The sequence below is a fragment of the Tachypleus tridentatus genome, chromosome 13 (genome assembly GCF_004210375.1).
Source record: "Tachypleus tridentatus isolate NWPU-2018 chromosome 13, ASM421037v1, whole genome shotgun sequence".
Lineage (NCBI taxonomy): Eukaryota > Metazoa > Arthropoda > Merostomata > Xiphosura > Limulidae > Tachypleus > Tachypleus tridentatus.
The window spans coordinates 99,368,784-99,383,369 of NC_134837.1; the positions used below are offsets into that span (position 1 = coordinate 99,368,784).

At 30.9% G+C, this 14,586-nt stretch overlaps 1 protein-coding gene across 7 annotated transcripts in view; it reads right to left on the bottom strand.

Annotated features, from left to right (window-relative positions):
* Positions 1 to 14,382, bottom strand: part of Stlk (Ste20-like kinase) — a 30,595-nt gene extending 16,213 nt beyond the window's left edge. The window contains exons 1-5 of one of the 7 annotated variants that reach the window (XM_076481762.1): positions 13,820 to 13,867; positions 4,390 to 4,452; positions 3,207 to 3,293; positions 2,473 to 2,549; positions 1,011 to 1,116 (exon numbers count right to left, since the gene is read on the bottom strand). In XM_076481762.1, the coding sequence (XP_076337877.1) occupies positions 1,011 to 1,116; positions 2,473 to 2,496 (130 nt within the window). In that variant the 5' untranslated portion in view covers positions 2,497 to 2,549; positions 3,207 to 3,293; positions 4,390 to 4,452; positions 13,820 to 13,867. Of the gene's footprint in view, positions 1 to 1,010; positions 1,117 to 2,387; positions 2,550 to 3,206; positions 3,294 to 4,389; positions 4,453 to 13,717; positions 13,785 to 13,815 lie in introns of those variants that run through there. The other 6 variants (XM_076481764.1, XM_076481763.1, XM_076481760.1 and 3 more) reach the window with 6 other exon arrangements.
* Positions 14,383 to 14,586: the final 204 nt, after the last annotated feature.

The following is a 14,586-nucleotide window of genomic DNA, read 5'->3' on the forward strand; positions in this document are numbered from 1 at the left end:
CTAATCAATTAGGTCACTCTGAAAAATACTAAATTATGAAACATTTCAGTCTAACAATAATTTTTATCTTAGTTTCTACTATGATTTAAAATTACCACACTGCCAGGATGTTTTATTTTTACAACACCTATTTATCTGAAAATATTTCAGATCACAAGTTCCCATAAAAATATTTGAGCTGACTGCATAAAAGAAGTTTTAAAACATACCACACAGTTTGGTGCTTGTAATGAAGGCTTAAAGTTTAATCAAATAGTGAGTTTTAGTTATACTTTTCATCTAATAAACTATAATAGCACTTGAACTTGTTCTGAAGCAATAAAAAATTCAGAGCTGTTTGGTGATGTTAACAAAGAAGCTGAACCTACATTATATGTTGTATTATATATGTATATTCATCATTTCTTCATTCAACTTTAAGAGAAAAAATTGTAAAGACTGGCACGTTTCACTTTTTCAGGACAATTTATGTTTTTATAGTTTTTGAAACAATTCTAAAACAGAACATAAGAAGATAAAGACAAGGGATATTCTCTGTGATTGATTATTCACACATCATAGTCAGAAGTAGGTGGTAAGTGAGAAAGTGTTTCCAAACATGGAAAGAGGTGAACAGCAACACTGTTTGATTTAGTAAATGCAGTGCTATTTTGGCAAACAGAAAAAACAGAGGAGGTTCATATATTAATTTATATTCTGTGTGTATATAAGAGAAATTATTAATAATATTCCAATATGTTAAATATAGTTCAGGAAGTACAATTTTGTAAGATGATACAAATCAAGTTAAACTGAATCAGCTGTTATTTTAAGTAAAAATAAGAAGATAGTCTGATTTTTACCTGGCAAGTTTATGAATAATTCTACTTTTTCTTTTCATTAACAAATCCATTATTCAAAATATTAAGTATATTTAAGTATTTAACTAAAAAACATTCATTTAATTATGTTCAAATTCACATAAAACATGACTTGTACAAAATATACCAAACTAATAAATTAAGATTTACCTATAACAGAGAGTAGTTCATAATGATGTGCATCAGATTCATATTTGATCATGGTGGAGTCTTTTGGTAAAAGTGGTATTGCTTCTGATAAGCAAGAGGCTTCAGACTAAGAAGTAGAAATGAAATAGAGATTTGCAATAATAATCGTAAGTTACAACATATGTTTTTCAAACTCTTGAAAACATGATGTAACAAAGTTTTGGTAGAAATGGTACAAATTTCACAATACAACAGATGTTCTCTAATCCTAATTTGTAGGCTAACTGAAATACCTATCATCAGTATACGTTATAATAGTTCCCTACATATAAATGAGTCCACTGCTTCTTGATGTTTGAATCTATTACAACAATTTTTTAAAGATCACTTTGACATTATACAAACTACAGATCCAGATTTACATAAAAGCTGCTAATTACTAATTATTATGGTATACAACATACGTGTTGTATACTGTACAATTAAACAACAGATGCTATGTAATTAAACATTAGATATTTTTCTGTTAGAAAATAAAATTAAAATTAAAGATTTTATCTCAACATAAATAAAATGTATAAACATATAAACTATTATAAGATTAGCCAAAATTATTTATGTGTACATATGTAATTATACATTATAAAATATTTTCATTTTAAAAAGTAAAATTAAAGGATTTTCTATAACACAATGTAATATTTTCAGCAGTAATGAATCAACACTGCAATTGATATTCATGTATAGACTGCAAAAATCCTGAAAATTTGACAACACAATCATTACATTATTAACATAAAATTTTCACTTTAGAGCTTTTACACTAAATTAATTTATAAACCGTAAAATATAAACATTTTACTTTCGTCATAACTTCAAAAACAAACCTCTGAGAAAGATATGAAAATATTAAGAACAAGTTAATAAATTTATTAAATTAAGCAAAACACATATTTGACAACACAGAAGATCTTTAATACATGTTTTTCAAGTACAATGAAGCAATTTTGATATATTAAAAACCAAAAACCTGTTCTTCACAAAAATTCTTATTGAATATTGCTGTTGTGTAACAAAACTCTTGAAATATCTTAAAACCACAATGGGATCACAGAAATATAATGCACAGTGAGTTAAAATCAAAACATCAGTGAACTAATAAATTTTTAATTTTTCTGACCTAAAATATTTACAGTATCATAAAAATTGCTGTAATTTGAAGTTGTGCTGAAACATACCTGTAAGTTCCATCATCACAATTCATACTGAAGCACAGTTTGTAGTCTATACATTAAAAAATGTATATAAACTTAATCTAAAATAAGTACCTTTGAAAATGCATCTTAGACATAAATTGCCTGACAGCATATTATAACAATCTCATTTGCTTTCACTCACAGATTCTTAAAATTACTTAAGTTTCTGGAACGTAGGAACATTTAACACTATATGATGTATGTTTATATCTCAACATATAACATACAAGTGTTAATTCAGTTGAGAGCATGCTCCACAAAATCGAATTAAAGACATTAAGATCCTACAGGCAGGAAAGATGATCTATAATGAGAAGAAACATTTCCTAGTTTTTATCCTGATATTCAAATGTGAGGAAAGGAAAGCAAATACAAGCTTTACACAGATAGGAAATCTGTTTGATTTATAGTCACATTAACTGCATATTTTATGAAAACAGTTACCTCTACTAAATCTCTGGAGTAAATGTATATAATAATTAACTTCTGATCAAATAATATATCAAAACTAAATAACTAACTCAGTAATTACTATAGTTAATTCATTACAAAGTTTTTACTTATAGTTAGTATGTATTGATTTGTCAGTCTGAAACCCCAAGTAATAACAATATGTTTGGCTGTCCCAATATTAATTAACAAAATAAAACAGAACACACATAATCAAAAGTTATAATGCATATACTGTGCACGTGCACACACACATATATATATATATTTATTAAACATTTAAACCAATACTGCAAAGGAAACTAATGTTAAAAAACAATATAAAATTTACTTAAAGTCACAAAAACTAGTAGTTTGTATTATGCACTATCACCAAACCATATATGAAATATTAATTTTGTAACTGATTATTAATTTTAAATATTAATTTTAGTTCCAAGTCATCAACAATTCATGTGAAAAGCACAAAATATTTATTAATTTAAATCTAAAAAAAAATCAAAATGCTAACCAATGGCTGATAAGAAGACTCGTCATGAGTAGGCTGACAAACTGAGGAATCTGTGTCTATGGTGCTTTTTGAGAAACTGCAGTCAGGCTAAAAACAAAATAATAATAAAAAATTGGATAATCTAAATATTCGATCATAAAACCTATTTTATAATATCCTATCTGTATTTATGTACTCATTTGAAAGATGACTTTCAAAGATTATAATACCATATTTCATTTAAAAATAGTTCAAAACACTTATTCAGTAAGTAAAAATTTAACATATTGCACTTGGTTTTCAAAATAAATTGAAAAATAAAGAAAAATGAAAAATTATTAAGTACAAAAGCAAAAGGTTTATCAACTGACTTAATTTCTTATTCAACAAAATATTTCTGAAGTACAGTATCATAAGTAAATACTATACAACTGTCATAAAACAAAATCTAGGGATAGCACAAACCTGCATGTCCAAGAATCAAAATAACTATATATACAAACTTGCTTCAAGCATTTATCAGTAAACAGAAACCCTTGTTTATGAAAAAAATATATTTCAGCCAAGAAAGAGGATCTAGAAAGAAAAGAACCATTTCTTCTACTTTTCTTCAACACAGCCTAAAAGGGCAGAACAACATTAAACTGTAAGCCCCTTCAGTTGTGTACTAGCATTATAACCTAATGCACAAACTTACTGCTACAACTAAGTGGTTAGTGGAATGGAATATATGATAATCAGTTAATCATTAGACTCATTAATGAAAATACTGATTATTCTCATGAGATTTGGATAACCTGAGCAATCATAAACACTAATTTTGATTATTCTAACGAGCTATGACAAGAACTGATTAAGTCATTATGGCAGTTTTTCAATTACTTGGATAGTTAGAATAATAGACAAATGTAATAATAAGAAAAACAAATTTCTAACAGATAAATATTTTTGTAATATTGATTGGTTTAACTGTAATTTCAATTAATCTACTATCTTATGTGACATTAATAAATATAACTGATGCTTAAAGGCAAATTATTATATTAAGTTAATTGCCCAGCTCAACATATTGCACTGTGTTCACTAAATATGTAAATGTACAAAAGCATGTTCTTAAAAACTAATTTATATTACTAGTTTTTCATTACACATACCCATAAATAGCAACAGAAATAATAATGAACTCAAAACTATAAAATCTTACCAAACATGACATTGACTCCTCAGGTGTCCAACGAAAGCACCAATCACAAAATACTTTAATTTCCTACAGTATATGAAAACAATTATAGCATTATGGACAGAAGTACTATAAATAATAGGTTTCAATGCTGGAAAAAAAATGCAAACAAATTAAGTAATTTTACAAATAATGCTAGAATAATGAATAAAACAAAATGTTAAGTGTTTCAGAACTGTTCAGAACCTTTTTTACACTTAGTGTATGAAAATAAGGCAAAGAGAATATATCTTTTAAAGTTTTATTTAAATGTTCTACTATAGTAGCAAATGAGAAGCTTATTGGTTTTATTAGACTACAAATAATGTGCACAACTTCACAAACAATTATCTTTTAAAATGTGTTTTTCTTGTAGCAAAGCCTAATTGGGCGACCTGCTGTGTCCACTGACAACAATTATGCAGGATGGAGTGTTACCCTCTAATTAAGTAGAATAAGATGTCTAAACTCCTGAAAGCCAAGTATTATGTGTTGTTTTTAATATAATTTATTTTAATGCATCCTGTACTTAAAAATCTGTTCAAGTTTATTAAATTAAGCCATTTCAAAGACTTATTATTCTGGATTAACACTAGATTTACATTTAGTTTCTACAGAACAGGAAACACTCCTTGGTGATTGATATAAACTACCACTGTCAAACTGACTGACAATGGGAAGAAAGTGATCCAAAGTGTGACCAGTGGCTCTACAACAGACCAACAACCTGAAAGGATGCATCTTTAAAGAGATGTAAATCTGGATAAGGAGGAAGAGGTATACCCAATGATGTGTAAATCTTGTCCAACTACCAAAATAGATCATCTACAAGGGAAGGAGGAACTGTAATGGGGGCAACCAAGGGATCTGAGCAAAGATACTTTAATCATACAGAGTGCACTGAAGGAAGCATGTATACATGGTCAAAGGGGATTATCAGTGTTATAGAAGACCATGCCTCCTAAAATGACAGAGCCTCATGTGCAGAAGGTGAGGGAGCAGATAGGACATGACAAACCAACAATTCCATAGAATGATGTCAGAGAGGAAAAGGTTAGGCCAGACTGAGCTGAGTGTTGAAAAAGACATCCAGATGTACAGGGTATTGAATAAGATGTAGAAAAGACTTCAACAATTTGTTCAACCAACCTACCTGAGCAGTGTAACTGGCTGATTCCTGTTCAGAAAGTCCAGAAGTAGCCAGTCATCCACATGATAATGAAATGCAGCCCCAGGATGAGAAGATGAAGAGCTAAAGTCCTCATCACACAACAAAGAAATATAAGGAGCTGAAGCCAGACCTAAGGACAAGATATGAAACTGGTGCACCACCTTTCAATGGATGAACAGAAGATAAAGACAAAATCATATCAAGATGAAAAAAAGTATATTAGCATTGGAGACATCCACTGACCCAAAAAAAAATGCCCATCAAAAAGTGTGGTAGGACTCTATGATGAAAGGCCTCCAATCTCCAGTTTTTTTTTTTTAACAACAAATAGATTAGTGTAAAACCATAGTGAATGATGTAAAACAGGTTTGATAGCCTGTTATGTGAGGAGGTTCAGTATCATCTGTGATACACATTGGCAAGTTATGGGATCCTGAGCTGAATGGAAAGAAACAGATACCTGGGATAAGAGAAGTGGGGGCAAGAGATGGAATTCGAATCCCTGTGATAAAACAGAAAGATCCCAAACAGTGTTGGTGAAAAAGCACCATTGATGAACCATAGTGCTGCTATAAGAAAGAAAAGGTAAGGGTTGAGAAGGTGAAAGATAAAAATGTAAAATCATTAAAATACGTAAAAAGGAATCTTGCTAAAACAAAACATACTCCAATTTTCATATTAAAATCTTAAAAGTTAAAAAGACCAATGGCTCTTAAAAATGTAAAAAACAACTGAGGTGGACAGTGTCACCATTGCCAATGACATTGTCCAATGTCATAGGTGATCCCATCATAAAAATATGTTTAACATGGTGCCGTCACTCTCAATCGTAACAACAGTATGACAGTAAAATGTGGTGCAGGAGTACCAGATAAAAGAAAGCAATGAGTTAAAAAACTGTAGCCAATGCATAACCTAGTCAGAACAACTTCCTCCTTCAGGGACAAGCACAGTGGTGATAGTACCACAAAAGACAGACTTAGCTGTGATGTCAGCAAGCTCATTCCTGTGAATAGTGAAATGACCTGGTATTCAGTAAAACTGGTGAGAAGTAGATGATAGAGAGAAATTGGCCAGATGGTTCTGAATATTGACAAGAACAAGGTGAGAACTAATGTGAAGCAATTCCAGGGCCAATATAGAGCTAAGTGAGTCAGTATAAATAGTATAGTTTGTGTACTGTAAAGCTTCTATGTGATCCAGGGCAAAATAAATGATGTACAATTTGATAGCGAACACAGAATATGGAGAGGGAATTCTGTGTGCAACAACCTAATCATAACAAACCATGGAAGAGCCCACAGAATCACCTAATTTCGAACCACCCCTATAAATGGAAATTGAAGAATGGTTTAAAAGATGTTCAGTAAATAGAAGGTGATACTTCCAATTGGGAATATTTGCCTTTTTCAGATGACTCAAAGAGAGGTTACATTTGGGAATGGTAACTAGCCATGGTAGAATGCAGGTCATAAGACATAGCAGCAAGAGATAAACTTTCAGCTCATTGCTCCACCATCTCTAACAATTTAAGATCTAGAGTTTTGGACTCAGAAAGTCAAAACCTTTTGACTGATGCATTTGATCATGCTCAAGGTCTCATAGATTAATTCACTCCAAATCTTGCTTAAAATAATTTCAGTTTGAGGGTAGGCTGGTAGAGATCCTGATGAGCAATAAAATCAAATTTGGAATGAGTGCATCACAAGCTTGGTATTACTAGTGTACAAAAATATAGCAAATAAAAGAAAATGTATTGTAGACTAATTTACTCTGCTCCTGCCTAAAACAATTTCGAGTGCTACAGATATTGAGGATTCGCTCATTTCTTCTTACAGCAGTGATACTTAAGTTGTTTGAAACTTTGACCAACTTTATTAAACATCTAATTTGAACTTTAAAAATGTATATAATTTAATTCAGTATTTCTAAAATTTGTTTTCTGTTATCAAATTTTTTGGTGAGACATTGTGAAAAAACATCAAAATGCTTCTTTTCATCTTAGAATTTCAATGATGTTTTTTATTGTTAATTATAGTTATATTTTATATATCTAGTCAATTTCAAGTGGTTTGATATTTATTAACATTTTTATAACTTTATTTTGCCAGTTACAGTAATCACCAGCCATACATTGTAAAACTAACAGTTATTGGTAACCACAGACCTAACATTTGTCAGAGTAAATAACATTTTTGCTGACAAAACTCTTGATTGAGAGTATTTACATCTAACAAACATATATTCTTTTCAATGAATTAAAATTTATTATATTCAATCTACATAGATAAATTAATCTATGTAGATTGAATGTAATAAACTTAAAAATGACATTCAATAAATAAGGATTTGAGTCATTTGAATATTTTGTTTTTGCTTACCATAGAGCTGATCACAGTTACAGAATATTAACATTAACATTTTTTACTTTTTAATGGAGCACTTTACCTTTACTTGAACCAAACAGAAGGATATAATGATATGCAACTGAAATAAAAGTCTACAAATATACAATTCTTGATATTGTTATCTCATTTGCTAAACACATGGATAAAGGTGCAATACAGTGGATTTAAAAGCCATTAAAGGTTTGTTACATCCTTATCAAAAAAGTACCAATACACATCTTGGAGGATTTCAAATTTCAAAATTTTGAAGGTTTTCCTAAATGGTTTGTTTCACATATCTTACTCCTTTAGTAATTCAATTCTTTAAAATGTCTAGACAGGCAATTTTCTACTCCTGATTAATACACTGATGAAATAATGTACTTTATAATAAGTAAGTTAAAAATAAAACCTTGACTCGTGTAAGGTATTAAGTATGCAACTTTAAACTATCTAACACATTGGTTCCTGAGTCAGACCAGAAAACAAAGTACAGTTTGACTGAACTCAATAACTTTTTTCTCTCAATCAGCCATCTTTTAATCCACGTTTTAGATTTTTCAAAAAATAGGCTGGATTCTGATTGGTCCAGTTTTAATTTTATAGTAAGATAACTAACTTCTGGATGGGTTGCTTATAGAAGACAGTTATTTGCAGGAGCTTGGAAAAGGGATTAATAATGTACCTCAGAGCAGCTGGTATAGGTATTAACACTTTTATTGATATTAACAGAGAACATTTTTGACCTTCCTAAGTCATCTTCAGGTTAACACTTTTATTTCAAGTGGGTTTCTCATCACTAAGTGATCAATAATGTTCCAAAAGGTAAAAGTTGGGTAACCCAGGTTTAAATCTTATTTCAAAATAAAGGTATTCAATGACAATCTTGTATGATGAAATGGTCCTGTATTGCTTCATATGTTATTTAAAAAACAAAATTCATGCATCACGTGTATCTTGAAATAATTTATTAAACGCAAATATTTGTTAGAGGATGTGCAAGGTTAAGATCTAGTAACTTTGATGAATACCTAAATTAGTATATTAGATGTAAATGCAAGAGTAAGTGAAGCATCTAAGTTAGGCACATATCTCAGTTTGTACTGAAATGTTGTATTTGAACTTGCATATATGAATGTAAACTCTAAGAATGCTACAGGAGAAAATAAATTAATTATTGTCATATGAACTGAATTTCATTTTTATTTTCACCAAATAAAAGAACCTGCCCAATGACAGAACATGGTTACAAGTATGTAAGAAGTGGGATTACTTCTATAAATTCAAACAGAACTTGACAACCCAATCAGAATGTAAAATTCAAGCATTGTCAGAAATGATGAAAAACTTAGAAGACCAAGACAAAAAGAAACAGCAAATTAAGAGAACAGCAACAGAAAAGATACAGAAAATCAAAATACAGAGAGACAGAAACCTAATGGAGAACTAAAATAAAGATAAAATTATTTAGGAAAAACTGACTGAAGACAAGATCAGTAAAACTATTGGAGAAGTATACATGTATTACAACAAGTTTAAATTAGTATGGAAAGGTTGTAATGACAAACTTGAAGTACAAAAAAAGAAATCTGATGTAGAAAAGGACATCAGTGACAGAACAAAACATTTTTGAATTGATTAGTGCAAAGATTAAACCAGCCACATCTCTTGCTGCATTTGTCCAAGAAATCCAACATAAAACACCATCTCATACAAAATATGGAACAGCAGAACTTGTTTGGTTTACACCATTTACAATTACTGCAGGATCTTCTTTAACAATCCTAGCCACTAAAAGCTGCACTATTATGGACTGATTATACACAGTTTTGATTTGTGTATGGTTGACATTAAGGAAGAGTGTATATTTAAAACTGATTTCATATGGAAACATGGATACAAGTTAGGCTAATTTCATATAGTTTCACAGTTAATGATCATGAAATCCCTGTGCACTATATAACAATTACTACACAAGAGGTTGAACTTTTAGTGATAAAAAATGTAGTTACTGTATCACTAAGAGTGAAACACTCATAACAACATTTACTAGAAATAAGTTTACATCTAGTGAATGGACTGTTAAAGGTAAAACACTTGGCATATTCTGATGATGGCTAGAAGAACTCTTGTGCAGAATAAAGATGTAATTATCAGTGTCAGGAAAACACATACATACATACATACACACACACAAAAAACATATAATTTAAATCAAATTTGGATAGAACAATGTAAAGTATGTAGCTGTGCAAGTAATACTTCCATGTCCAAAAATGTAAGTAGAACTCACCTTAGAAGAACGATGAAGGAAGTTTAATGGATAGTTCACCACATCATTTACAAGAGATGTATGATCAGAGTGGTGGAGGTCTTACAGGTGATCAATGCCAAAGATGAAAAAAAATATCAAGACACAGTCTTCAGTTGACCTTATCCCTTAGGTCAAACAAATAAATCATCTCATAAAGTTGCAACTGGAAATGCAACTTTAATACATCAATTAGCCAAATCACTCCTACATACAAAACAGACTTAGGCTGTAAATAAAATTGAAGCCACAATGGAACAAGAAGTGACTGAACCAAGTACTAGTCTTTAGGCATCACCTACTGTAATTGTGAAGAAGGATGAATCCACAATATTCTGCATGGGCAAGATGAAAAAAGAAGTCACAAAGAAGGATGCACATACACTGCAATGGATTAGTTCTACTTTGATTGCCTTCTCTAATAAAAATTGTTTTCAACACTTTATATTAAGAATGGATATTGGTAAATGTAATTTGATGAAACAAATAGAGAGAAAACAGCCTTTACTGCAAGAAACAGATTTTGGCAATTTGTTAAGATTCCATTCTGATTATGTAATGCACCTTCTCTCACTCTCTGAACTGCCCTGTAATGTCATAAACATCTAGTTGGATGACATATTTGTATATGGGAAGATCCGTGTTAACACTTATGGGCTAACGAAAATTCTAGATCTAACAAAGTGTGACTTATTCCTTCGGTAAGTGATTTTTACAGGACACAATCAAAAATGAGGGAGTGTCTACAAGCCCACTGTCCAGAATTGACCAACACCAAAGAACCTGCTTAAGGTAAGATAATTTTTGGTGTGTGCTTTTACTACCATTATTTAGTAAAATCATCCCCTGACATATCTTGTCCTCTACACAAGTTACTTGATAAACAAAAGATATTTTGTTGAACTTCTGATTGTGAAAAAGCACTTAATAAGCTAAAGAAGAATTGACCTCTGTTAGTATTACCATACCCAACTCTTGAAAATCTATTTATTAGATACGGATGCTGGTAATTTTGCACTAGGAGCAGTGTTACCAAATGCACAACATGGAAAATAACATGTAATTGCCTATTACAGTGTGGCAATGAATAGTGCAGAATTAATATACCACTTAGAAAGATATACTAAGTGTTGTTTGAGCTCTAAGTCAATTTATATCATTATCTATAAGAACAAACTTTTATATTCCTGACACATCATGAAACATTGACATAGCTGGTAAATATTTGCAATTTAGAAGACCAAATAGCAAAATGACTCTGACAACTCCAGGAATACAACTTTAGCATCACACATCACCCTGGCTAGAAATATTAAAGAGCTCACACAGTATTACTAACACAATGTGTTAATGATGAATGTAAACTCTTTAAAAAGAGGGAATCACAAAATAGTATAGAGGACCATCCTAAAGTTCAAAAAGTATAATCCATAATCCAAGATGTGATACCTAAGAGCAATGATGTACTAATTTAGTTCAATACTCAAATAAAAGCTCTTCAGCCCAAAAGTTAAAAGTTTGAAACCAACTATTCAGTGGATCAAAATTAATGCAAAAAAAATAAACTTGTAACAAACACCCAGTCTATACAACCTGAAGACAGATGTACCATGCAGTAGGGTTTATTATGCCTACATGCTATCTTTTACAAAGGCTTTAGAACCAATTAGACTAACAGGTAGTTTCCATTTCTGTCAGCCAGCTAACTTTTGAAATAGTGTAAAGGAAATATCGATCTATTACACACTGTGAAAAGAATGTTCACAACTTTTATCACTTCAAATCTAAGAACAATGATGTTGAACAAGTAAACAACTTTAACGACTTGGTGAAAACCTTTTGAATTGCATGTAAGGTTGCATTTAGTAAAACCTGTGACTGTTGATTGTATTTAGTATTTTTCCGATTTATAATCAATGTCACTAAGTAATGTTTATTTACATCAATAAGTATTCAGCAATTTTAAAACAACACTCTTACAAAAATTTGCAGGTAGAAACCAAAGGAAAATTATTAATATTTTTTTCAGCTTATTGCAGTTTTGTGTTAGACTTCACATATATTTCTATATAAAACAGTTTATAATTAAATGTCAACATAATCATGAATTGTTGCACATGATGATTTCTACCATTTTAAGTGAAAAGTGGTTTGAAAGTGTATTCAAAAACACAAAACAAATTGGAAACAGAAATACTAATGTCATGCAACAATGATCAACCAGTTGAGTATAGAGAATAAATGAACCTGACAATTAATCAATTAGCAAATTCTGATAACTGCACATTTCTAAGCTTTACACATAAAAAATATAATTAGAAATTTATCAATAAATGAAAAATTATACCATACAAAAATTAATTTCATTGTGAAAGAGAGGATTACCTCAAAGAAATGTCCAAACTAACAGCTCCATAATTCCCACTAAAAATTAAATTGACATAATGGTTAAGATGTTTGCTTAGGACTTGAGTTTTCATAACTCATTTTATAGGGCACTGATCTCAGAATACTAAAGCAGAGTGAGCAAATGGTTCTGAGATTAAGCCCCTGCTAAGTACAGATTTAATATATTCCCAAGGTGATGGTCATTTTATTCCAAAGTAAATGATACCTTAATGCAAATACCTCACTACTTTACCATATGAGAATGTGTGTACACACATGTAACTATGGATTCTGGATTATTTGGGGAATAACAATTTGAAGTTACAATTATTATAACATTTTGTAGGCTTGAGAACAACACTTAAGTGACTTTATAAAGCCATTAAAGGTGAGGTTGAGGCTTATATTCTTGAACTTAAGTTTTAATAATAGTGGCAGTTGCAGCCTCAGGACCCTACATTATTGTAAACTCTGTAGTCTTATTAAAATAGGTGCCCTAGCCAGAAAAAAAAAAATTCTTAGTAACTTCATTAAACAAAAAGCCACACAGGAACTGAAAACTGGTAACAAAATATAAAAGAACAGTGATTCAGGGTGTGTATGTGTTTTCTTACAGCAAAGCCACATTGGGTTATCTGCTGTGCCCACTGTGGGTAATCAAACTCCTGATTTTAGCATTGTAAACCTAAGACTTACTGCTGTTTCAATGTGTAACCAGTAGTTCAGACTAATGAAACTTTGTAATAGACTGAATCATTCATTGAAAGTGAAAACATTTTGCAACTTCCAGTTCCACTGAACTGGGAGATTCATAATTAATTTTTTACAATATACCAATCTTTTTCTTTCGTTATTCACTCACGAAAAAAAGAAAAACTGTAAAGATGTAATTACAAAATTTGAAGCAAGTGAGGGTGATGTCTAAACTATAAATTTTATAATCATCCGTCGAACTTGAACACACTTAATATGATGTATAATTTTAAAAATGTACACTTTTCACTGGTTGAATTTGAATATATCAATAATCTAATAAATATAAAATATCTTAATTACATGAAATGAAACTATACTGAGAAAGTAACTTGCTTACAAATAATTTTAAGGTTATTACAATAACATTATATTAAATTACTCTAGTGGAATTTATTTACCTACCAATCTCGAAAACCGGTTTACCACTTGGTCTAGCCACTTTACTACTGTGGCGCTACCTTTTATATTACATAATCTATTTGTAATTTATGGTATATATTATACTCGTTAAATCGCCTTTGCACTAGATTAATAATGGCTCATATAATGTCAGAAAATGCCTATCTGATGTAATATATGACCCGCGACAAATCTGATGGTTTGCCTTTATACAATACTCTTGCAAACTATGGTATGGGAATTGTTAATTTAACATGGCAGAGACTGTATATTTGTTTGTTTTGAATTTCGCGCAACGCTACACGAGGGCTATCTGCACTAGCCGTCCCTAATTCATTAGTCTGAAATTACAGGGAAGGCAGCTAGTCATCACCCCCCACTGTAAATTCTTGGGCTACTCTTTTACCAACGAATAATGGGATTGACCGTCATATTATAACGCCCCCACGGCTGAAAGGGCGAGTATGTTTGGTTGACGGGGATTCGAACCCGCGACCCTCAGGTTACGAGTCGAGTGCCTTAACCACCTAACCATGCCTGGCCTTGCTGAATAGAACCTCTTCTCTGAAAACACTGTCTATTGTTGTTGGTTCACAAAAAATGATGAAACTGAGGAGGTAGTTGTTTTTGGGTTCTGGATGGTAATGTGCAGTGTTGTGTGACTGTGCTTCTTAGTACCTTGACTAATGGTAAAAGTTCTGTTGCAAACCTAGAATAACACAGTAAGAAACATAAGAATTTTAATCTAACTAAACAATGAAGAATTAAAA